We start from the raw sequence: 25525 nt of genomic DNA on the forward strand, positions 1-25525 counted from the left end.
TCTAGCAAAGTTCCTGCTAGGAAATACAATCCTTCTTGCCTTTCTTGGAGGTGGGTGTGACATTTGCCTTTCTTCTTGACCTTGGGAACCTCATCAAATTACCATAATTTTTCACATATGATAGAGTATAGCCTTGCCATACTCAATGACACCAGTCAGCTCCATCCTAACTCTTGGATCCATGCCATCACATCCCAAGGACTAATACACATCCCCATGCTTATGCTGAAGCATTTGTTTATGCAGTCTCTGACTTAATCTTCCCTTCCCATTAGTAATATTTGTCTCCTTCAAGTTCTTCCATGAGACACTCAGCTCTGTGAGGCTGAAGGCAGACTGACAGCAAAGACTGAGGAAAATAAAAAACTAAGATCTTCAGCCTTTTCCATATCCTCCATTACCAGGTCTCCTGCCATATCAGGGATTGTTCTGAGCTGGCAGTACTTTCTCCAGGGGAAGTTTGGATGTCCAAGTTCTGCAGATTTTTACTTTTGAAAATCTGGACTGTTTCTGGCATAATTTTTGTCAAAAGGTTTTGTAAGAGAAAAGAAAACAGGAGGCTGTGGATGTGTTTGCAGAAATGGACAGTTATGTACACAGACTGTCTTTTACTAGGCTGTTATTAAGCAGATTATTCCTCACATAATGGCAAATATTTCCCATTTTTAAAATTCAGTTAATAAAAAAAATCATTATACAGGGAAAAAGAACCCCACAAACCAAACAACTCCTAATTTATTTCCCAGACTGTAGCTCAACACAAAAAGAAAACACAGATGTTTCATAACACAGCTGTAGAATGAGCTTTTCCAGGTTTGAGAATTTGGCACCTTTCTGCCTTTTTGGGACCCAAATTCACAACTCAGGGCAGACAGCCCTACTCTGGATGTAGCCCTGAATGTGCAGCCTGAGTAGGGATCAGGAGGCAAGCACAACCTCCATCAGCACAAGCTCTTAGGATTCTGTGAAAACTGAACTAGAGATAATTTGTGCCATGGTTTACAGGTTTATGTTATTCCACAAAATCATAAATAATTTGTATAATACATAAATAATGTACACTGATTCCACAGCTCTATGCAGACTACCAAGATTAGAAACATGTCACAGGGGAATCTGTCTGGTTTGTCACCAGTTGAAGACATTTGTGGAATCTATGTGATAGTGAAAGGGTGAAGCTTTTGCTCAATCCGGTGTGCATTAGCTACAGTTGTAATTCACTTGCCTGAGGTCTGCAGTGACTGCTGTTGATGTAGCTCTAAATTATTACTTTCTTCAAGTGAAGAGAGGGTAGGAAGGCTACTATTGTCCAAAAGGGTGTTCCTGAGGCAAACCCTTGATCATTCCGTGAACAGCGATGATAACAGTGCTGTTAACATATAATCCTTGCTGCAAGCAAGGTAGGTACAACTGTTTGCCGTGTGGCTTCCCAAGGTAGGGCTTCTTCCTACTCCCATTCAGCTACAACACACTGAGTATCTCCTGAGTATCTCATTGCTTTATGAGGCACTATTTTCCAAATCTCTTCCATTCATTAACTACATCATGTAACCTCTTTAATTTCCTTTTTCCTGCAGCCAGTTCCTTCTGGATGTAAAGTCGTCCCACCTCTCCCTGTGTCTCAAACACTTGACTTGAAATTCACCTACATTCAAATACATTTTTTCATAGCTAAAAAGACCAGAATTTTATGCCCAATATCAGGGAAATTAAGGGACATAATGCTTACGGGACAAATTGTCATTGTTGGAGTGAATTATCTGCAGTCTGATCCTGCAAATTAATCAGAACTATCAGTTTCCAGTGAGAAGGAATGTTTACCAGTGGTACATGGGGTCAGCTATACTACAATACAGGACTAAAGGATTACTTGTTGGACTACTGAACAAAGATTTCTTCTGTGAAGAATTAAGATTAATGCTCTGTAGGAAGGGAAAAACTCTGGGTACCAGGCAGAACCCTGTCCTGTAGTCATTACAGTTTCCGCAAGGAAGCACAGCAATGAATGGAACTTTCTCCCTTTGAATTGATTGGAGGAGGGGGGATAGATCAATCCAGGATAGGATCAATCTTCTCTTTCTGATGTGTTACATCCAGATTTGTTTGGCACACCAGCAAGTGGATACTTACTGATTTCTTCTAAGCTTAGAATTCCATCCTAATAGAGTCAGATTTTTCACAACGGATTGCTTAGCCTCAATGGCACAGAAGCACACAGGAAACCAACATGATATTTTTAAGAATCAGACATTGCTTTTCTGCTAATGGAGTGCACAATGAAAACATGCTTGACTTGATTCAGGAAAACAGATGAAGGAAAAAAAAATTGGATCAAGCAGAAAAGAATAGGATTTGCTGGTTGCAAATAGAGAACATTTTTCACCTCCTGAAATACCAAGCATGCTATTTGAAGTAGTTATAATTATAAGCACTGAGTGCTCAGAAAGATAGAAGAAAGGAGTCACACTGTGTCTCACTGGATAATTAAGTTCCTATTACTATTCAAGATGGTGGGATGAAATAAACTGTGTATATTGCAGGTGGGAGGAACAGGGCAGAGTGAAGAGGGTCAGAGATGTGTGAAGGCAAGAAGCCAAGCACTATGAAAAAATGCAAACTAAGAATACAGTAAAAAGAAGTGCTTCAGCTCACTGCCTCCCCTTTTCCCTATGGCAAAAGATGCAACATCAAAAACAAAGATGTTCTCACCGGACTCAGATCTACCTAACATTCTCTAGCAGCACTGGTGCTCCAGAGTTCTTTATTTCCTAGCAAGGTCTCATCATTGTCTTTAAGGAAATGGGCAATTATGATAGCTTTCATTTCACTGATGGGGTAACAGTGGCCAGAGATGTAAATGTATTCAGAAATCTTCTTTCTAGGATTTTTTCAAAGCATTAAGTCATTTGACATTTGCTTGATAGAAGTTAGATACAAAACTACTCTGAAATATTCACTAACTACTTACCTGCCTTTTTAGGCACATAAATATCCTTAAAAATGAGAGGCAAGTGGCTCATTTCTGAAAGTGATAAAGAAGCTTAAAGCTATGCCTTATGGTAGGTCTCCAAGGAAAAAAGTCATAGGAGTTAGGCTATAAGTACCCTCAGGCATCAGGTCTTTGCAAGTCTTCTGTGGGTCTCAGCTCTCCGCTTGCCTCTTAGGTCAAGCTTGTTGCTCAGCATGAAACCTGAACTTTACTGTTCATAAAGGAAAATAAAACAACAACAAAAAAAATCTGGCTGGTATAACATGTACATAACATCCTCAACTCGGGGCCCTTGTTTTCTCTAGATAATGGCTATGCCACCTGTGACATGGAGTGTGCTTTCTTCTGGAAACCCTTTAAGCTTTTTAAAGTTCAGAAGCAAATGTTGTTACAAGGCCCAGTTTATAAACAGGAGATGCTATGCATGGGAGGGCTGATTAATTTTGTTTGGCTAACTCTGTGGATCAAGGAGGGAGGCTTTTCACAAGGACTCTCTTGGCTTGGCCTTGTGTCTTCAGTTTCCTGGGTCTGCTTCATAACAATAAAATCAGGGTCTATAAAATAACTCTGGTGCATTCAATATATTAATCTTGTTGAAAGTACAGATGTCTGCTTCTCCAACAGAACAATAATAATAATAGCTTGTCTTCCTTAGAGACTGGAGTGGTGTGAATAAAAGAGCTCTGCTAGACAGCAAAGTATGCCAAATGGACATATTTTACTAGATGAGAAAAACAGCTTGTCACTTCTAATTGTTCAAATTATGTGTGATTCAGTTCTTCCTGCAGTTATTTTTAAATTGTTGTGAAGAGGGTATTATGTGCAGCTAATAATAAAAAGTGTGTGAAATTGTTAGCTCCCCTGGTAGGTAGGTGGTGATAATGAAGATTTTATAAAGTTCTTGTTAACAGACAGATCTCTGTAGTGCTCAGGAAGACTCTTACAGCGTTACCAGTCTCTGATGGTTCTTAAAGAACACACATGGGTTTTGATCTGCTGTTTTCCTTTATTTTTTCCTTAAGTATAGAAATAAGCTGAAATCAGAGTGATGGGTCAGAACTCCAGGATACCAAGTATTATGCTGGCATTCCAAAATATCATCCCAAACTGTTGATTGGGACCCCGGGACATGATCTGCAACTGTCTCACTAATCACATCCTGTGCTTGGCACCATGCCCACCTCTCTCTGTTAGGAGAGCTACAGCAATTGCTCCTCAGCATGGCAAACCTCCTAACAGAGATTGCTTTTACAGTATGGGTCACAAGTCTGGCATCTGCAAACTACTGGCTTAGACCCCTTCTGGCCTGTTGAGTACTGTTGATGTAATGTGGATATATGAAAGGCTTGCTGTGGTCACTAGATGTGTCTAGGATAACAGAGGAACTCAGTTCACACTGATAATGAAGACATTGGTCAAGAATATTTAGATTACTGAGCCACTACAGCAAACAGCCAGATCTCACACATGCCCCTCTGCCTAGTGTGGCAGGGCTGGGGCAGAAGTGTAGGACAAGGTAAACTTGAAGAAGCACTTAACATAGAACATATAGGAAAAAAAGGATAAACATCTAACACTGTAATGTAAACATGCCAGTCCTCATGTCAAGGCATTAAACCACTCAGCAGGACACCACAAACAGGTTGCCTTAGCTGACTTATGTAGTCCTGTTGGTGTCAAATGTTCCTGTCAACACAGCTGTTTCAGCAGTCAAGTTGTTGTCAAAGTCAGAAGAGTGTTCATGGAGTGGGGACAGGAGGCGGCTCATCGGCAACTGGACTGGTAAAGTTTCCAAGAGGAGTGCACACCTGAGCTGTCGTCACTGAAACTCGTGCAGCAGTGCTGGAATTAACTTCAGCCATGTTAGCATGGGTGCAGGGAGATACTGACTTGGATGCAGGTGATGGAGTTGTGGCATGAAAGAGCTCAGCAAGAACCAGCTGCACCAGCACCTGTCCAGACTCAGTAAGGCCACAGCTGTTGCTGCTTGCACGGCTATGGTGACTACAAATGGGGACTTTTTGTTCTCCATGGAGAAAGCCCAGGAGCTAACTTTTAGTCTTTCTGGGACACATAAATCACTGTAAGGAGCAGAGCTTGAAACCTGGGATATGGAGGGGATGGAGAGGGAAACGGCAGTCTGGAGTGCAACCACTGATGGGAACCTGAAATTCCATTCAAGCAGCCCCAGTGCCTTTGGAATGTAACTAATTCACAATGTGGGCAGGGAAGAAAAACTGTCACTGCTTTGGGGAACACCACATCCCAACAAATGCAAGTGCCCACATGGCTTTCACACCTGCATCTCTGGCTTGGAGGCATTTACAGGCCAGGTGTATCCGTCTCATACACATACCCTAGTCCAACTAAAGGGCTTTTTTCATGCAAGGTTCCTGCATGGCCTTACCCTGATGACCTTTGTTCTTGTTCAATTAACCAACTTGGTAGATAACCAGACCTTTTCAGCCTATACAGTAGATTGCTTTTCTAGAAGGTATCTTGGAAATCTTGTTATTGGCATTTTAAAAGAGCTTCCTGTACACACTTGAGCTTTTGACTGTGGGCCTTCCAGGGGGTGACTTCTTCAGCATAATATTTTCTTTCTTGACTGTGGGCTCTGTCACTACAGAGTCAACATTGCAGGGTGACTTCCACATTTGTGTTCACATTTGTATTTGTGTGATCTCATCACCTTTAGACTATTGTGATGTGAATCTCTACCTAAGGTATTCATATTAAGTTCATTTTATAGTTAATGGAAATAGATACTTTTATAGTCAGATTTATCAGCTGTCCTTTCATCAACAGTTTGGGAATTAAATTAATCATGGCCTAGGCGTATCTTTTTCCTCTCCATTAACTATCATAGGCATTTAATATCTTGTTCAGATGTGTCTGCACTGGCTGAATCTCACCTCCCTCTGCCAGGTACCTGTAACATCACATGGTTGTAATTTAGCTTTCACTGATATAATTGTAACTAAAAATCTCATCATTTGGGTCTAATTTCAGGTTCATGAGAGTTTTTCTTCCCATAAACAACTTGTCTGGGTATTAGAATTGATCTGGCCTACAAATTCATCTGGCCTACAAAGCAGAATGAAAAGTCATGGGAGTGGGCTAATGTTTTTTTTTAATTGTCCTTATATTTGTCCAATTATATTTGTCCTTAAAGAAATCTAGATAGCATATGTTTGCAAAAAGCATTGCTGAGTAAGAAATAGTTTAAGACTGGAAGAACTGTCACAGAGACAGGATTTCTGAGTCTTACTCCTATCTATAATATTGACTTTGCAGCCTTCAGGTCACTTACAGCTAGCCAAATTCTCAGGAAATAATATGTAGCTACAGCACAGACAATAAAGAAATTAAATTAATTCTCAGCATCTTGAAAATTAATTCAACAAAAGTCTCAGACTATATGTAATGAAAAACAATTCAGAGAGCTGATCTGAGGTTTTTCACAGCCATGACAGTCTCTGTGACCTAGAAAATAGGAACTCCAGGTCTAACCTCACTGATGTCAAGTTACAACTAACCAACATGATCTGATTTTCTGAACCTTGTTTTGAACCATTTGTTCTTCCAAGCACACACAAAATAAAGGGCACCTGCTGGACAGTTTGATAGGTATTTTGAGGTAGGTTTCTTTATTGCAGCTCGCCACACTCGTAAGAATGCTCCATTCAGAAGCCAGTTAACTTTGAGGTAAAGTTTTTTTGGCTGTCCACCTCCACCCTTGGAGAAGCAGTCCTTTTGGATTATCTAATTTTTAATGATGTTGGTAGTACCACATGGACTGCGATTCAGAGCAAGAAAGGAAGAAGGGCTTATGAGTACACAAGCTAAACAAAAGCTACAATACCAATTTTCTGCCCAACTACTTGAAAGGAATGAGGAAACACCATTTACTTTCTTTAGCCATGCAGTCATTGTTCAGGTTCCTGGTTCACATTCCCAGATAAAGGTTAAATTAGAATCCAGTGGGCAAATGACTTTAAAAAGAGTGATTAATTTACTCTGGTGAATAACAGAAGTTTGTCTCATGGATAGAACACATCACTGATCAGATCTGTATCTTGAATTTTCAGGGCCCCTATGTAGTGGTGTAAGGAAACACTAGCATGAGTGGAGAAATAAGGGTGTTCAGGTGGATCTTCCTACATTCTCAACTCATCAGCAAATTTGTCGTCAACAGTCACAGTTTTGGTACAGGCAAACTGAGTCTTCTCATATGTTATGAACAAAAGGGCCTTCCTGGTTCCCATGGGGACACTGCTGAATTGAGCTAAGTACTGATATTGAAATGTTAATTAGCTAATTGCTCCTAGGGATCACCTACACCCCCCCCACCCCCCCCCACCCCCCGCACCCACACTACCATTCTAGGACTGGGATGCAAAATAGATGGACCAGTGGACTCATGGGAGGGGGTTTTGAGGGTCAAAACACCCCTAAATGGAAGGCTGGGCACAGTGGAGGGGGCTGGATGGGTGTGCTGGTTGGGGAAAAGGGAACCCCATCCCTAGTCTGTGTCTGACCTGTCACCATAACCTGCAGAGGACCAGAGTGGACTGGGCTGTGGGAAGCAGGCACAAGGAAAACAGACACTCTTCCTGGTGTTACCAGGAGGGAAGGAGAGAGATAGCTTCTGCTGGATCCTCAGCAGCAGGCTCTGCACATCCCCTCACCCTTCGGCTACCAGTGTGCCAGGAGGAAAGGAGAGAGGATGGTCTGCAGATCAGGACTTCAGATACAGACTGGACACCTCTTCACCTTCAGCTACCACTGTGCCATGGAGACTCCAGGGACAGACTCTGCAGCCTTCTCACCCTTTGGCTACCAGGAAAAAGCTACAACAGCGAGGGTGAGCTCCGTGTCAAGCCCCCTGCCCAGCTAAATCTTTTTAATAAGGAGCTGAACATTAATAACAGCATAAGCCCTGTTCATTTCATCATACACTAGCTGAGAAACTGGGGCAGCAAAAATGTTAGTTTTCAGACATGAAACACTTGATGTTTGCCAGCAATAATTATTGACTATTAACAAAAACTGCCTAGTAATGAGAGCAGTGAATCATTATATTCTCTTAAAATATTATTAAACTGTTAAGAAAGTTATGGAAGAACAACTACTGTAATATCTTGCCAAGAAAAGAGACTGAAACCAGCACTAGTCATTGATGTGAAAGACTTAACTTTTGCAACACCCAGCTATCCCAAAGTTCGGGAGGTAAATGATCCTGTTATGTGTAATAAATATAATTCGTGCCATTCCTTGTATGAAATATGTAATATTAGATACTTGTTAAATCATGCCTGTCGTATTAGTTCCCCCCACCCCCCCCCTTGCAGGTGAGACTGGATGTATATTGGAAACTGATTTACAAGTAAAAGGATGTGGCTTGGCCAGAAGATGGGTCATGTCTGGACTCCAGGTGTTGATCATCACGATCATTGGTGCTGATCGTCCAAGATGGATATCATGGAAATCCTCAGACAGATCCATGTGAATTCAGCCTTCCCCGTAAACTCTCATCAAGAATTCAACTACTCCAGACATTGAATTATTTCTCCTCATCACCAAAAAAAGAAAATCTTATTAACCTATAGACTCTGAATAGGAGAAAAGACTAACTGCTGAAATCTTGGCCTCAGGCAGAATTTTCCCTATAAAAACTGCTTGTAACAGGATGGAGGTGTGTAGGCATAGGAGAAAACCTCTGCTGAGGCTGACTCCTTGTTGCACACCCAGGGCTGACCCCGGGCTCGGCTCTGTCCTTTCCATGTGGCTGGCTAGATAGAATTTGACCACAAATAAAATTATTTTTATTTTTAATCTGGCTGAATAAATTCTTATTTATAACAATCCTTATATCAAACCAGTATATTTATTTGCTAAAGTAATTAAAAGCTGAAGTAATTCATATTAGCTAGCAGACATATGCTAAAAATGAGGAAAAGGCTTATAAGTGCAGTGGGTCCCACTCTGATGGGAGCATTTGGAAGGACTCTGCAGGACTCCTGACCTGGTGCAACACCTCCACTACTTCTGTGAGTGAGGGGGCAGGAGAAAGGGGGACAGCTTGGAAATTCCTGCAGTCACTCACACCGGGATGCTTTACTTTGCTACAGGAATGAGGTACACTGGCCCATAACTGCATGACAAAGATTGTACTGCTTGTAGAGAAATGTATGTATGTATCTCACAAATAATGTTTGTGCCTGCTGTATTTACTTGGCTTTAGCTTGTAGAAACCAGCAACTTCTTTGACCCCGGGCACAGGATGGTGCCTTGGGAGATGAGTAATTTTAGCCAATCGTTCTTGTCAAGCCAAGAATACGTAACAAAAGGCACTCTCAGGAATTCACTGAGTGGCAGCTGGGAATAGCTTGAGCTTTATCACTTAATCCAAGTCACATAAGCAAGATTTTTGTGCAGACACAGTAGTGGATTTAGGCAAATGCACAGACAGGAACACTTAAAACTGCAATGCAGATTTATCCTGAAACCCTGGTTCTCTTGACTTGAGTACTTCCAACCAGACTTGAGTGAAACCCATCAACCCGAATAGACAAGATGAACAAAGAAAGGTCTTGGGGTCAAGCACCAGGTTAAAATGAAAACAGAGAACAGAATCCAGATCTCTAAACTACCAGCCAACCACACAGTTCACTGGTTTGAACTCATCTTTCTACAACACATTGCTGAGATTAACACAAGATAAAGTAAAGCAAGTAAAGCAGGCAAAGAGAAAGCTGAGATTTAGTGTATGAATACATCTTTTTTAAGTGCAGATTTACATGTAGGCAAGCATGTTTTAATAACAGAAAATAGGATCCAAACTGATACCTGGCTTGCCTGCATGAGTGTGTATGAATGATATGGAATAATAAAGTAATCCATGATAACCCAGCATTCACAAACAATCATACAATACAAAATACCACATAGGCCAGATCTTGCAGGCAGCAATGTGATAATGCAAGAGCAGGCATAGCCAGCAGTGATTCACAACTAGTACACATGACTTCCCCAACAGCAAGACAGCTTGTGTATCTCTTGACTCTTACAAGCATACCCCTCTTCCCAGAGTATCACAAAATTCCCACCAAGGCAGGCAAAAACCGGAATCAGGTAACCTTTGTTATGTGTAGTAAACATAATTCGTGCCATTCCTTGTATGAAATGTGTAATATTGGATACTTGTTAGATTATGCTCGGTTGTATTAGAAGCCGCCCCTACCCTCGCAGGCGAGACCGGGTGTATACTGGAAACTGATTTACAAGTAAGAGGGTGCAGCTCGGCCAGGAGATGGGCCATGTCTGGGGAGATACCGGGAAATCAGGCGCTGATCATCGCGTGAACGACCCGAGATGGATATCATGGAAATCCTCGGGCAGATACATGTGAATGCAGCGTTCCTGTAAATTTCATCAAGGGATTCAACAGCTCCAGACATTGAATTGTTCTTCCTCATCACCAAAAAAAAAAAAATCTTATTAACCTATGGACTCTAAATGGAAAAAAAGACTGATTGCTGAAATCTTGGCCTCAGGCAGAATTTTCCCTATAAAAACCGCTTGTGCCAGGATAGAGGTGTGTGGGCATGGAGAAAACCTCTGCTGAGGCTGACTCCTTGTTGCACACCCAGGGCCAACTCCGGGCTTGGCTCTGTTCTTTCTTGGCTGGCTAGATAGAATTTGATTGCAAAATAAATATTTTATTTTTTCATTTTAATTTGGCTGGACAAAGTTTCATTTATAACACCTTTATGCTGCATGGCTACAAAAGATGTATTAAGAGAGGGAAAGATCAGTGATACTGAAAGCAATGGAAAATGTCATCTAAGATGCCTGCTGCAATAAACAGGGTGTTTTGTCTTTGTTTCAGAGCTATTGAGAACTACAACAATAAGCAGTGGGATAACAGCAGGCCTGAGTGTGGCATCAGTAAATCAAGCAGTGGGGAAAGAGAGACATGTGTGTAGTTGTTTATAGAAACCATTCAAAAGAAACCAAAACATTTTACAACCTGGATAACCTACATCATTTAAAGCTGGGAAATACTACCACACATCTTTACTTCAAAACATTTGTAAACTGCAAGAAAACAGGGTGAGTTAGATTTCATCACTGCCTCACCAACCTCAGTGCACTTTGCCACTGGCATTACTTCACCTCACCTCTGAGTAGCTGCTCTGCAATCTCATTGCCAGGATCTCATTATACAAAACATCCTTGAACTGCCTTCAGGAGTCAGCTGCTCTGTGGTTCTGTAAAGCCTGGGCAGTCCTGAATGAAAGGCCCTGCCCCCAAGGCACCATTAAGTTAAGTGAAGGAGCTCACAGCAATTCCATAGCTGAAACCTTAGTAGAAGGATAGGGATCTATCTCAGGCCTCAGGCACAACTCCATCTTTTGGAGGGCTGATCAAGAGAAGGGGGAGGGACCTAAACCCACCATTGCCCATAGTGGCTTGACATCCCTGCATCCAGCAGCTCCCTCCATTTGTGCACTTCTGCGCAAGGCAACCATGATTTCTGAGCTATGCTCATGTTTCACCCACTAACCTGCTTATACATCTATCTACTTCCCAATTTATCCACCTTAAAGATCACTTAGAAACTGACACAAGAGCATTCACTCAGATACTGATGATAATTTAAATTAATAAATCTGGATAATCCCCTTGGGTCTGACTCTCATTTATATTTAAAATCACATTTCAAAGATCCAGAAAATGGAAAATTAGGTCTTTCCAATAAATTGTCACTTTCCATAATGCCAGAGGTCTGTTCAGTGTGGCATCAGCACCAAACAAGTCTAACATGTTGATTTCTGTGCTCTCCAACACCATGAAGAAAATTATCTTTAAAGAAAAAGATTGAAAACAATTTCAGCTGAAAAAAATAGTAAATAAAAAACCATCCAATGTGCCTGTTAGAAAAATCCAAACCCCAAACCACATAACCAAAGAAATCCCCAAAAACAACTTAGTCTATGCAGATAACATTATTTCATTTGGCGGGGGGGGGGGGGGTGGGGGGTGGTCTAATGGTGTTATCTTTGAGCTGATTCCTTCTCATCTGCTTTCTTCATCTCTGGTAGTGGTAGAATTGCTGTCTTTCTTATCCATTGGGAGTTATCCAGCAGGTCTTATTCTATTAATTCTTTATTATTCTATGCAGGAGAAGTATCTGCTCAAAAGATATAGAGTAGCAAAGCCTTTCAACAGTCTCCATATGGAACACAGAATACGAAGAAAGAATTAAAACAGATATACTCCTCTATCTTATATCTATGCCCTCAGAGAGACTGGAGAAACCAAATAAAAGACAGATTTGTCAAGCTTCTGAACAAGAGAGTATAGAATTTTATGGTCAGATAAATACTTAATTTAAAACCATTTGATTAAAAAAAGAGAAACTGCTCTGGGTACAGATGGACTCATTATTGAGCTAAAAGCTTCTCTTGGACTGCCTTACAATCACCCCTGTTATTTGGGTTAACTGTGCAAATGAGAATGTGAACATCCCAGATGAAACACTCTTTGAACAACAGCACAGACCAACCAATCTATTTCAAACAGGTGTCTTGTCCAGATTCAGTGCCTGTTTTGCATCACAGGGAATGTCTCTTCCTTCAGTGGATGTAGCAGCTGCTGTGTGTGCAGTAAAGGAAAAGTGGAAGTGGAAATCAAAGGGGTCCCTCCTGCACCAGGAATGTGAAAGACACCACTATGAGACTTGGGGCTTAAGTGGAAAAAGCCCAGAGCTCCTACCTGGTCTCCAGCATGAGAAAGACTGGACAAGCCTGACTGACCTGCTACCTAAATCCCTCCCATTTATTAGTTAATTTTTTATTCCAATTGAAAGTATGACCGTGGGCATAAATTCTTGGCTGAGGTAAGTTTGTACAAATTTACATTGTTTGAAGATATGATTCACTTCCTTTAATCACAATATGCTCATTTATCCCGTCAAGTATCTGGCATATATTTAGTATTCTTTCATTATCTTGGAAGTAGATTATCTTGATCTCTAGACTTTCAAGAGTGGGAGGAAGCATGAAGACAGGATTGGCAGTTTAATGGAGAACTTCTCAGTGGGAAAACAGTTGAAGTGAGACCTGGCTTTTATAAACAGACACAGTGCTGGCTTTAAACACTCCCTGTGATTCCTCTTTGGAGGCTCCTCAGAACAGCACTCTCCACTGCATGGCAACAAACCAGGGGTGACAGCAGTGCTACATGGTGGCTGCTGGCACATCTACATCACCCAGCAAAGCCCAGGCACACAGATACCTAACCCAGCAGCAGAGCAGCACAAAGCGTGAGGGTCCCAGTGCAGCACAGCACCTGGAAGGGAGCACCTTCCCTAGGAAATCTGCTACTTTTATACCAAAGCCAGCTCCTCCAAAGAGCTGCTGTGCACCATTCAGACACATCAGCTTAGGTAGCAATATGTCAGCCTTAGTCCATGTGCCTGTGATGAACAGGGTGGATGTGTCCATGACTTTTCCAGCTTCTAAAATGTTTAAGCTGCTAAAGAAGAGTTAAATATATTTCTACCACCATAAAGATTGAGCACAGGGGCACACAATAATCCTGCGTAAAGTGCAGAAAGAAGAGATATTTAAATATGTGGAGGGTATAGGAACTGAGCCTGGGACTTTTTGGGGTAGAAAAACAAAAAAAAAAAAAGTTTTACAAAATGTGAGAGTAAAGAAAAATGTTTGAGGTTTTTGTCTCTTTGTAAAGAAAATAATTGGTTTGGATTGAGCCCTTCCCTGGGAGTGTTTGCAAACCAAACATTACATAGCTGCCAAGTGCCTGAATACCAAAATGTGAAACTGACCTAAAATAAAAGCAAAAGTGATTGCTTTATTAGCATCCACACAGAAGACTACTCAGAGGCCTAGGTGCAGGATGGGTAAAGACCTCTATGCTGTGATTCATCTGCCATCTGAATGTGCACAATTCTGGGGTTTCCTGTAAAACCAACTGAATGACATACACTCTTAGGGGAAATCCATCTTAATCTAGAAGTGGGTCAGAAAAATCATTAAGTCCTTTGATTAATTTGTATATAGATGTTTAATACTGGCTGAGATTAATTCTTTCCCTGATCTTTAACAAATCAATCTGCTACATCACACAGTGCCCTTTTCAGGCAAATGAAGCATTTTAAAGAACAGTAGAAGCAGAAGGAAGACTGGAACTGTTCTGTGGTATCTGTGCAGTGACAGTGATTCCTTGGGTTTCTTGTATATCAAACGATTTTACCAAAGCTGCCTCTGGCATACCACACAGGACCACGTGCCTACAGGCACATGCACTAGCTCAAGCTTAGCATGATGAGGCTAATTAATCTTTGGGTGTGATTAAACATTTTTTTCCCTGTAGAAATTCAGTATTTGGGAACTAGATTATCTCCAAGTAACTGGCAGCCAAGCAGACCACATCTAATATTCCTCAGCTGCTGCCATCAGCTAGAGACAACAGGCAGTCTAAGGTGTTGTCTGAGTGCTCACAGCATGCTAACAATACAGCACTGCATCAGTAGAGTACATTAGAGATCTTCTTTGGAAAGTATTGTACAAAGATCAAGTAGTGACTTCTCTTGTTATTCCATGGAACTCTAGAAAAAGAAGCATTAATCTCATTTCATGACTGAAGTTGATTTACAGAGAAGTGAAAAGATAAAGAGATGTCTTTCTTCTCCTTCCAAGACTGCCAGCCTAAATGTGTTGGGCCAGAATACAACAGTTTTTCCAACAAGATAAGCCTTTATTTCCTTGTTGAAAGTAATATGAGCTTTATACTTGCTAGGAGGGTTTCCTGGTACAGCAATACTAATTGAAGTTACACTGGCAAATACTTCCTTGTGCTGATAAGGTTGAATTACTCCAGAGACACATGTTCTTACAATATGATCTTAGGTTCTCCCATTCTACTTCACTGATCCTTATAGACATATCCTATTGCATTCCAAATCCTGCTCCTACCATATTGTGCACACCTGTGTGCATCTGTGTGCAGGCAGTTTCATCATCCCTCATTTCTCAAGCTAAAATTGCCCTGAGCCACAGCAACTATCTGAACTGTATGGCAAGTTAACAGACATTTAAACCAAGACCTAAAATAACTCTCCCATGCCCATCTGAGTGAGGGAATTGAGGGCTGCAAACTTGAAAGTTACTGCCCGTGTTTGTTAGAGTGAATCAACAGGTTGCTCTGCAGGTCTCTGACTAACCTCAGATACAAGGTCAGTCACACCAGATGCTGCTTAATCAGCTCGCTTTGCTCAGAAATATGATAAGGGAGGGCAAGGTTGGGAGACACAGCTCCCATTGGCAGTCTCTGACAGCTCCCTTTTATTGCAAAGCAAATGGTGAGGAAGATTATAGGTGAGAAACTTGCTCACCCACCCACAGGTTGATTTTATTTCTGCACATCATTAATTTGTGTAATGGCATTGCACAGTTGTTCCAGCTGTATGTACAGCTACATCCTTTAAAACAGATCATTCAGGTCTGATGTAAACTAACTGAGCTTAGCAGAGCTTAACTGTGCTCCGCAGTTCTGCTTTGTAGCTGCCATCCTCAGGGCTCTCCAGTGGCAATTGCTTTGTAGGTGCCTCCATGCTGACCTTCTCAAAATTGCTAACAGCGACTTAGCAAGTGATCACTTGGGATTTGGGGCCAGGATTTGAAGGCTCTGCCTCACCTGACCTGGAGTTGCTTAAGTGGTAAATCTTTTTCATTCTCTACAGGTACACTTGCCCCACTTGCTGTAACTATTTAATAGTCACAGGAGTGGATCCTAAATGTCACCTTTTCACAACCCCCATACTTTCACAAGTGAGCAATAGATTGGACACTGGCTCTCTAGCCCTGCAACAAGTATTTAGCAAAGAAGACTGAGAAAGACAAACTTCCATTTACCCTGGGGCCTTTACAGATTTAAATCCTCTGATGTTTAATAACACAGAAATATGAACATGCATTGCTTTAACCTAAATGACTTCCCTAACCATTTAGCTACTGCCTGTTTTAAGGTGTCTCTGTTAGGTTTCTACAAACAGAAAAGTTGCAGGTAGGTGTTTGCCAAAGAAATTGTGGCTGAATTCTGTGTGGAAATACCAGTCAGCTACTTCTGCATCTATCCTTTGCTGTTGTCACTTCTTGTTCTGCAAGCTTACATGGACAATTGGTAAAGAAATATCTCTATGTATTGCCATACATTATATGGGGAACATGTTTACCATTCTTAGGTCTAAGGGCTCCACTATGGGATAAGTCCATCTAATACCAAGATATTCTTACAGTGCTTGAGAACCAACAAGCATGTAAATTCATGAAAGCGAACGTGGTGACACCTGTGATGGCAATTCTTTACACCACTGGCTACTGCTATCCAAACTGGATATTCTTTTGCTTCCTATTACAGTAATTCCCTAAAGACTAAATTCACATAAAGATTTACTTATGTAGTGATTAATGAAACAAGAGAGAGGATAGCTAATAGTCCTGTGCCTCACAGCCAAGTTAATAATTTATGAGCAGTGAAACAGCTTTGAGAGTGGCTGAGATGGCCTGCCCATGAACCTTAAGTAGGTGGTAATCATACTACTTGCCTGCCCTACCTGTGTCAGACTAAAGACTTAAAAACAGATCTCTCCTTCCCAAATACCAGTCTCAAGCACTTTACTCCATTTTTTGTCATGACAATGCACTGGCTTTACACCTAATATTTGGACCTAATCCAGACAAAGGTATTTCACTATGATTAAAAGTTTGGCTTTTTTTGTTTCCCTCCTTTTTTTTTTTTTTTACTGGCTTGGTTAGCTTCTTTAATTATTTTCTGGATTCAGTGACTTCCTCTGTTAGCTACTCTAGACATAGCAGGGAATATTGTCCTAAGAATTAGAGGTTATCTAGGGGTGATGAAGATAGAGTGGTAAATGTTCTTATTTGTGAAATCATGAAGAAACTCTAGGACAGGTTCTAAACTTCAAAAGTTTTAGTCCAGAGTCCTAACAAGAACATTATGCAGTACACTCTCTTGCATCTACTTGGTGTCATAATTAATTTTCTGTCACATCAAAAGATATTGTCAGATTCAGTCCTTGTGCCTTCAATGCATTGCTCAGCTGAAACATTTTGTTCTGAACTCAAAAGGCAACACTATTATGGAACAAATAGTAATAACATCCAGAGCTGCTGGATCTCAAGAAAATCCATGGGGAGAACAATTTCAGTCTCAGTTCGTGGGGTCACTCATTGCCGCCTGGCACTTCCTGGATAACTACAGCTAGCACTCTTTCAAAAGGAAGGCAAACTTGTGTGAAGCCATCACCACCTTCCACCAGGCTTTTCCTGAAGGTCTTAAGTGTTGCCATTCCTTCAAATTCTCCATATGCCAAATGAGCTTGGAGCTTGGCTGCAGCAGACAACCAAAACTTCAGCTTTCCAGTACATTACAACCAACCTGAAAGCAAGCCAAGCCACCTGAGACTGTCTGGACCCCTTTACTCTCCTCACAGTAAAGACCAGCAGACCAGAACTGGTGCAGATATTGGGGAGATCTCAGCCCTCCTCAGAGCTGGCATCCTATAGTTGGCATCATTAAGAGAAGAGAGCAGGAGCAGGAAAATAGTTCCTGCAAACCCTCTGCTCCTGCACCTTCTCTTTGTTTTACATACAGACCTGGCCCCAGCACAGTAGAAAAGTAGTAGAGAAGACTCTGCTATACATATCTGGCACAGAAGAAGGGTTTGAGCATGCAGGGGAAATACAAAAGGAGCAGAGCTGAGTTTGGCTCAGAAGTTTTGAGGTAACTAATGTAGGATCAGAGCTGATTAGAGCATGGTGCCAGTTATGGCAAAGTTGCAGGTCGAATCCCAGTATGAGCTATTTACTTAAGAGTTGGACTGGATTAATCTTGTGGGTCCCTTCTAACTCAGAATATTATGTGATTCAAGATTGAAAACACTGATTAGACAGATGCAAGATCAGAAAAAATGATGAGAATGAAATAGTTTATGAAAAAGAAATAATGAAATATTGTTTTATTTGCTAGGAAAGTGGTGGGAGCCATATGGGGAATGCACTGTAGGAATTAACATGACCATAATATGATTTGCAACACTAGCAGCACATACTCTTTCTCTCTTTCATACAAACACAGAGACAATGTTGTATACTGCAGTAACAGTTCAAAATTCAAAGGGCAGACTCAGAAAAGTATAACCCAGCATTTTTGGAATCCCTGGACTTCAAAGTGCTGTAAGACTTCAAAAGTCCTCTCATCCAAATGTTGTCAACACTTCAGTCTCCTAATTAAGTAATATCTGAGATGTGGCTTTATTTTGGGTGCACCCAAATGGGCTGTGTTGCATTAAAGTATTGTCTTACATTCATTGATTACTAAGGAGTAATTCTCCCTTATTCTAAAGCCCATAACTAATTAAACTCCTCATTGTGCTTTGTTGATAGCAAAACCACATAAAACAAAGAAGACAAGCACTTTTTATGATATTTTCAGTCAAGCATGCAGTCATCCATCCCACTTGCCTTCTAGGAATATATTTTTCTGTACTATACTCTGTAAAATTTGCATTTTTACATTCTAACCAAATCTTAGTCAACAGATTAAAACCTGTATTTGCAAGTCACCCTCAGTTTGATGTGCAGAGGATTATTTAGTACCACAATAGTGCTCTAACTCAGCAGATCAAAAATACTAGCTGGAAAAGCAATTAACATGAACCTGGAGAACTGAAATTGCAACTTGCAACTCCTACCTGTAATAGAATTAGGTGTCAAGTAACAGTAGTGGTGGTACAATCATGACTTTTTGATCAGTAGTTATCCAAATTAGGTTACTTCTAATTTTTAATTATATTGAATGTTCCCTCAATGACCCATTTCTCATTTACCATAGTCAGCTGAGCAAATGCTGCCTCACTGGATTTCTCCTTTCCTCAATGAATCCTTCCTTTTTAATCCTATCCTTACTGTGTGCCTTTTTGTTCAATTTCCACACCTATGTCTTCTTCAGTTTTGCCTCTGGGGCTGCTTTGTACACCCCTAAATTTATGTATTGGGCCTTTCTATTCACTCAGATACATGGATGTCTGAAGCATTTCCATAATCACTAACTAAATATAGTTGGATTCATTTGTTTAAGGCATAGCTTTTAAAGGAATTACCAAAAAAAAAGGGAAAAAAAGTATGAACCTAATCAAACTTGATAACCAGGTTCATTAGGAATGAGTAATAAACTCCACAGCCTCCTCTCCTCAACATTTTCTTTCCTGTTATTTTCCTTCCCTTTCTGTTTTAATCTGTTATAGCTTTCTTTGGTAAGCATGCTCTTGTTTTAATTTAGACAGTTTGGAAATTCATATTACTTGAGAACTAAATCCTATGTTCCAGTGAATTAACTCAGTAGCAGTGAAGAAATATGTTTCATATTGCCATAAAAACTAAAACATTTTGAAAGCCTCTCTAGTTTACACTGTATTGCTTCTGCCTTAAGAGGTAGCTCCAGTACCTCGACTCAAGTAATATAGATCTATCCATTTTCTACTAGGAATGTTTTGTTGTACTTCCCTTAAAAATAAAGGTACCTTAGCTCAAAATTTGAAAGGGAGTTTTGAAGATCACATATTCACTTATATTAACATAAAGAATTTAAGAGTATGGTAATTCATGTTGCTGCTGTCTCCTCTAAAAGTGACAGCTTTTCATTGGCTCTTACTGCAACACACATTGACTTAAGAGGTACCAGAGAGCCTCTCTACCTGTTTAGTACTAGCTTAAATGCTTACCAGTTTCTCTCTAAAAAAAAACCCACCTAAAGATCCAGTTAAATCTCAGTCCTGAGAAATGAAGATTTTTCAGGGCATAGATATTGTTCCATTCTAATCGCTCATCTTTCTGAAGATGAAACCTCTGAATCTTCACCCAGAATAATCCAGTGTGGCAGCTGTGCAGATGTTCAGACCCAACTCCATTTCATCTGCAAGTTTCCAAGTGCTTATTTGAGATATTAAAAAAAAAAAAAAAAAAAAGAAGAAGAAGAAGAAAAAACCTTCTAAGACCAAAAAGGTGCTCAGAGGCAACCACAAAAAATATCTGCTCTGATGCTACGTCACTCACAACCAGGACCACTGGAAGAGGAAACACTTTCATGTACACAGTTCCCTAAGTCATGGCATTAACAGTCCTGAAAAAGACTATTTGTTCATTGCATTCACCTTTTCCATCAGACAGAATATTTATTTACATAGATGACAAGCTTATATTATAAGACCTCAATACATTAAAATTTTGCCCTAATCCAATTGGTAAGTAGCCACCTGTACCACTGTAAGCCTCTACTTTAGAAAGAGTAAACCTTTCTATGAAATGAGGTTTGCCTTACCTGAAGTGTGTCAGAGATGAAGCACCAAATCTGTCTTCTAGAACTTGCAGGCAGATAGATAACACTGACAGGAGGCTATACCAACCCGAAAAGCTGAACATCATTGCATATTTTTGGAATGGTACAATGGTATTTAACATATGGACAAAACACCCTCCCTGCTCACAAATAACTGTATTTGCTCCTTTCTTACAAAGTGCATTTCTGATGTGAAATAAAAAAAATAATTAGCATTTACAAAATTGCAGGAAAGTCTACCAGGCCTGCTGGCCGTGCAACCTGAATGTTAATGGAGACAGTCTGGAGAGAGGGGAGGGCTTTGTACAGTGGACTACTAACTTAAAATGCATAAATATGAATGGTTGTGGTTGGGAGGGATCTCTGGACATCATCTGATCAAACTCCCCTCCTCAAGTAAGGTCATCTAGAGATGGCTTTTGAAGATCTCTGAGGATGGAGACTACCAACTCTCCAGGGAATATGTGCCAGGTCATCCTCATGGTGAGAAAGTGTTTCCTGGTGTTTAAGTTTGTGCCCAGTGCCTCATTCCTTGTCACAGGCCACCAATGAAAAAGAGTCTGACTCCATCCTCTTCACAACTTCCCTGTAGATATTTAGATGCATTGATGAGATCCCACTGAACCTCCTCTAGGCTAACTGATTTCAGTTCTAAACTGAGCTGAGATAGCAGTTGTAAGGCAAGATAGCATCAGGCATATACTGCAAGAAAAATAACATCCTGGACTTTTTCTGAAGCCATAGACCATCATGGGAAAAGAGCCTTCTTGTTCTACTCTAGGAACCTCAAAATATTGTAGTCAACTAGAAAAAACTGTGGAGTTCTGAGCAGTCTGTACTACATTGCTGTGACATCCTGTTGTGGATTTCTGGGCACACCTTTCCCCAAGGAGCAAACATCTCTTCTGGCCTAGCAGAAAGATCCAGCATAAGAAACACTGAGGTTGAAGCCAGAACTTGTCCTTGAAGGAGGGGAGACAGCTCCCTCTCTATTTTCTTGCTTCACAGGATTGATTTCCTGGGAAACTGTATCAAGGTCAGAAGCACATTATGCTCTATGTGATTGTGAAAAAGCCTCTGGAGAGTGATACATAAATATTTACAACTACCACTACTAACCAAACCTGTTTCCAACCTCTGGTCTTTCCAAGGAAGAAAACAGGATAATAAGGAAAAATTGACTTGTGAAGAATAATAGCAGTGAAAGTCAATTTCAAATTGCTAATGAAAACTGCATATTTACCTGAAGAGACTAAAAAAAACCCAAACAAACAAACAAAAAAAAACCCACAAAAAAACCAACCAACCAAACAAACAAAAAACAACAAAAAAACAATCAATGAGCATCTGTAATTTTCCAATACAGACTGTAAGTCAGCTGTGACAAGAATGATTAACAGGACCATGCTTTTGTTTTCTTTATTTTACCCTTGAGAAGATAACCTTTCATGTTTTGGTATAGTAGACACATTGATGATGGTGTTTTTGTGATGTTGCTCCACTTTCTTCTCAACCCCCTGGGAACAAGTACATTCATATAATCTAACCACAACACATCTTTATAAAGAACACAAAGACCAGAGGCACAGCACTTTATGGGGACTCAGGTATCCTAATATCTATTGTCCACATCAAAAGCTAGCTGAGATGAATTGTCAGAAAAATAATATTCATAAGAGACAACATGCTAATTCAGTACCAGAGAACCCAGTCAGAGATGGTATTTGACTCATTTATTCCTAAAATTTTTGGTGAGCAAAGAACCTGTGGCTCTGGAGGTACGTGTGTCCTGCCAGCAGTTCTGACATGTCTTCCATAAAATATGGGATATCAGACTGTGGGTGACAGGACTCTGCTGATGGTAAGTGGCTGGGCAGCAGGGCTGCAGAAGGATGTGACTCAGAAAGGACAGCTCGGGCAGATAATGAGGCACCTCGAGACCCAGCCACGTGCCTAAGTCTGTGGCTGAACCCTGATATACAGTGGAAGCAAAATCTGCAAAAGGCTTTAATCCTTTTTTTTCAAGACTATTCCTTGAGTTCCTCTCCCCCTTGCCTCTCAGAAATATACATTAGCTGCCCAAAGACACATAACTCTGCTCTTCAGTAGGACCAGAGTGCCTAAATTTCAAAGGCACTTTTGAAGACCCCATCCACAGCCTAAAAATAGATGAGAACATTAATTAATGAGATTAACACAATAGACATTCAAATCCAAAAGAAGAAACTCTTCTCAAATTTTCTACAAGCATTCTCATCATCTAGCAGAGTTGGTAGAAATTTCCAGAGTCTGTGACATTTCAAGTAGAAGTTGAAACAGATTAACATAGTCATCCCTGTGTTCTGACAGCAGAAACTCTAATACCTCCTGGGCATATGGATTTTACAATACACCTATACTTAATAAGTTTTGCATGTGAAAAAGGATGCAAAGGATATGTATTAAAGGGTATAATATTTTGTGAAGTGAATAGTAATTTACTCATGTTTTGAGAAATACACTTTCTTTTTCACATAGGCCAATAAAATGTACATTGTGTATTGATCAGTGAAAATAAGCAAGATGAAACATGGAACAGAAAAGTTTATGCTAAAGGCTTTTAAAGAAATTACCCAATGTTCAAAAATTTGAAATGTATTTATATTGCATCAGTATGATCCAAGAGGTCCACTGCCTCCCTTCCTGATCACTGCTGCCCCTTCAAACAGTATTTGAGAGAACATTTAATTCTGTGCAATCAGAAAAAGGTCATCAGATTGAATTTCATTCAGCTGATCCCTTTGCTACATTCTTTCCTGTAATCAGTTCCACCAGATATCAATACTCAGACTGGCCTCTTCTGGAAACACTTTTTTCACAATATATGTTTCAGAACTTGTTTTCCTGAAGACTGTACACTTTTCACTCACTCCATTTTTGTGAACATAGCTATGGATATTTCTAATTCCTCAGCCCCATACTCCAATAGACTCTGTTTTCAATTTCTTCTGTAACAATCCCATGGAAACTTGGCTCACTGCAAAAGCTGAAGGTTCAACCAAATGCTTCATTATGGTTTGCTGCCATGGTGAAGTTTTCAAAATTAATGCTTAGGATGTAAATATCACAACAGGAACAACAAAATGAGAAGAACAGATAACGGAATACAAACAGCACCAGGAGTTAGACTGTGTTGTGCCTTTATAAATGTCATAATATTTCAAAAGATTTTTGAGAATTTAATGGAACTAAAAAGACCCAACCAAGTTCTGTTTCATGACTGACACAAAGGCCAAATAAGCATGCCATTCCACGGATCAAAGACAGTTGTGATGATATATAGGATGTTAGAACAGGTACACTAATCATTCGTGACATGAGAAGTTCATCACAATAGCATCTCTTGATCATAGTTGAAAAAAATTCAGTCTGTTTCTAGACTGAAATAGCTCTTGTTAATATTGGTGATAGGAAAATGTTGGAATCACTGACTTTTAAGATTGCCTCTAGTCCTCCTTTTCTGACTTCCAAGACATAACAAAATACAAATCTATCCAAATGAACATTGAGCTGATGACATTTGGTCTGCAAAATATTTCATAGAATGAACTCACATAAGTTCTGAAGCAAGGAATAGCATACCCAATCTCTTTCTGTTAGCAGACTTCTGATGTAGAAATTACTTTTTTAAAAATGAAATTATCTGTTTTTATGAGGCACCTTAACAAGCTCTTCCTCATTGCCATCCCCGTATGAACGATCAGAGAGCAAAACCTTGTTAGCACCTTTCATAAGCACCTGCCATGATGGCCAGATAGCTTTAAACTGCTTTTCATTTATTTTCATTTATTTTGGCAATATGCCATTTGTTTCTTGCATTAAATGGCACTTGCTTTTATGGCTGTGGCATTTGCAAAGTGCCATACATATAACTAGAGGCTGCAAGAATCACATACAGAAATGGACAATAGCTGGTGTTGCTCAGGGATGTCAAAGATTACCTCCTAAGTTGAGGTGGGAGGGTAGGTGATATTTCCTTAAATCTACTTTCGGCTAAGAGTCCCATTGGTAGTACTTGTTGGTGCTGGAAATGAAATGTTTTGTCATTGCTCAATTCAAAATAAAAGCATTTCAAGCTCAATAAGCAAACTTTCACCCCATTCACAGGTCAGGACAGCTCTACTTACACATTTCAAATGGTTCATCTTTGGCGCACTAAAAACTACAGGACACCGAGAACATTTTTCTTCCCTAGAGAGCTTCCATAGGAGCTCTGTAAGAGTGAGATTCAACTGGTCCTTTCATTTTTGTGTCTTTGTCGCTGCAGATCTCCACATTTTGAAGTCCAGTCATGCTATTTTTGTTACCATCCATTAAATCTTCTGCCATCTCCATGTTCCTCTTGTTGCATTGACAGAAGTCACTGGAGCTCTCTAGAATATTGATGCAAAATTTGATAACCAGTGCTAGCCAGGCCATCCCAAAGAGGATCCACAGAGAGATTACATTCTTGTACCAGCTTGGATAGATGCGATCTGGGTTCATCCCTACAACAGAATCACCCAAAACATTTCTACACTGGATCAAAAGTGCCTCAAAGGAGACATTACATGTAAAGAAAAGACAGTTGAAATATCACTGAATATTAGTGATTTATACATAAATCACAAGTATGCCATCTACTTGGCATGTGAACTGATGTTGTAAGTATGTTTCATGATGTGTCAGCAACAGCCTAGTACTCCTTAGGAATTGCAGATATCATTCTCAAGAAAGAAAACTAAATCCCAAATTACATCCATGTCAAAGTGATTATTCACATTCAAGCACACAGTTTAGTTTCTCTGCTTATCACTCAGCACCACAATATTCTATTAGCATGTAACAGAGGTCCCTACAAGCAGAGAGGTAAGCAGGGTTTATGTACCACTATATGTATCTTGTTAAACCAGATATAAGCAGGAGAGTGTCTGAGAGCAGAGAAAAGAGGCCTGAGCAGTCCTGAAACCTCCAAGAACAACTAAACTTCGGAAAACAATTTAAAATTATCACCAGACTTCACAGCCACAGAGGCACTCTCTGCAGGATCATGGACAGCTTGGTGCC

At 40.2% G+C, this 25525-nt stretch overlaps 1 protein-coding gene across 3 annotated transcripts in view; it reads right to left on the reverse strand.

Annotated features, from left to right (window-relative positions):
• Positions 1–16807: 16807 nt before the first annotated feature.
• KCNK17 (potassium two pore domain channel subfamily K member 17) overlaps positions 16808–25525 on the reverse strand; it is a 32887-nt gene continuing 24169 nt past the window's right edge. For all 3 annotated transcript variants that reach the window (XM_085575620.1, XM_085575619.1, XM_031504525.3), the window contains one exon: positions 16808–24966. In XM_085575620.1, the coding sequence (XP_085431746.1) occupies positions 24671–24966 (296 nt within the window). In that variant the 3' untranslated portion in view covers positions 16808–24670. The remainder of the gene's footprint in view (positions 24967–25525) is intronic.

Source organism: Lonchura striata, chromosome 3 (assembly GCF_050655825.1).
Source record: "Lonchura striata isolate lonStrDom1 chromosome 3, ASM5065582v1, whole genome shotgun sequence".
NCBI lineage: Eukaryota > Metazoa > Chordata > Aves > Passeriformes > Estrildidae > Lonchura > Lonchura striata.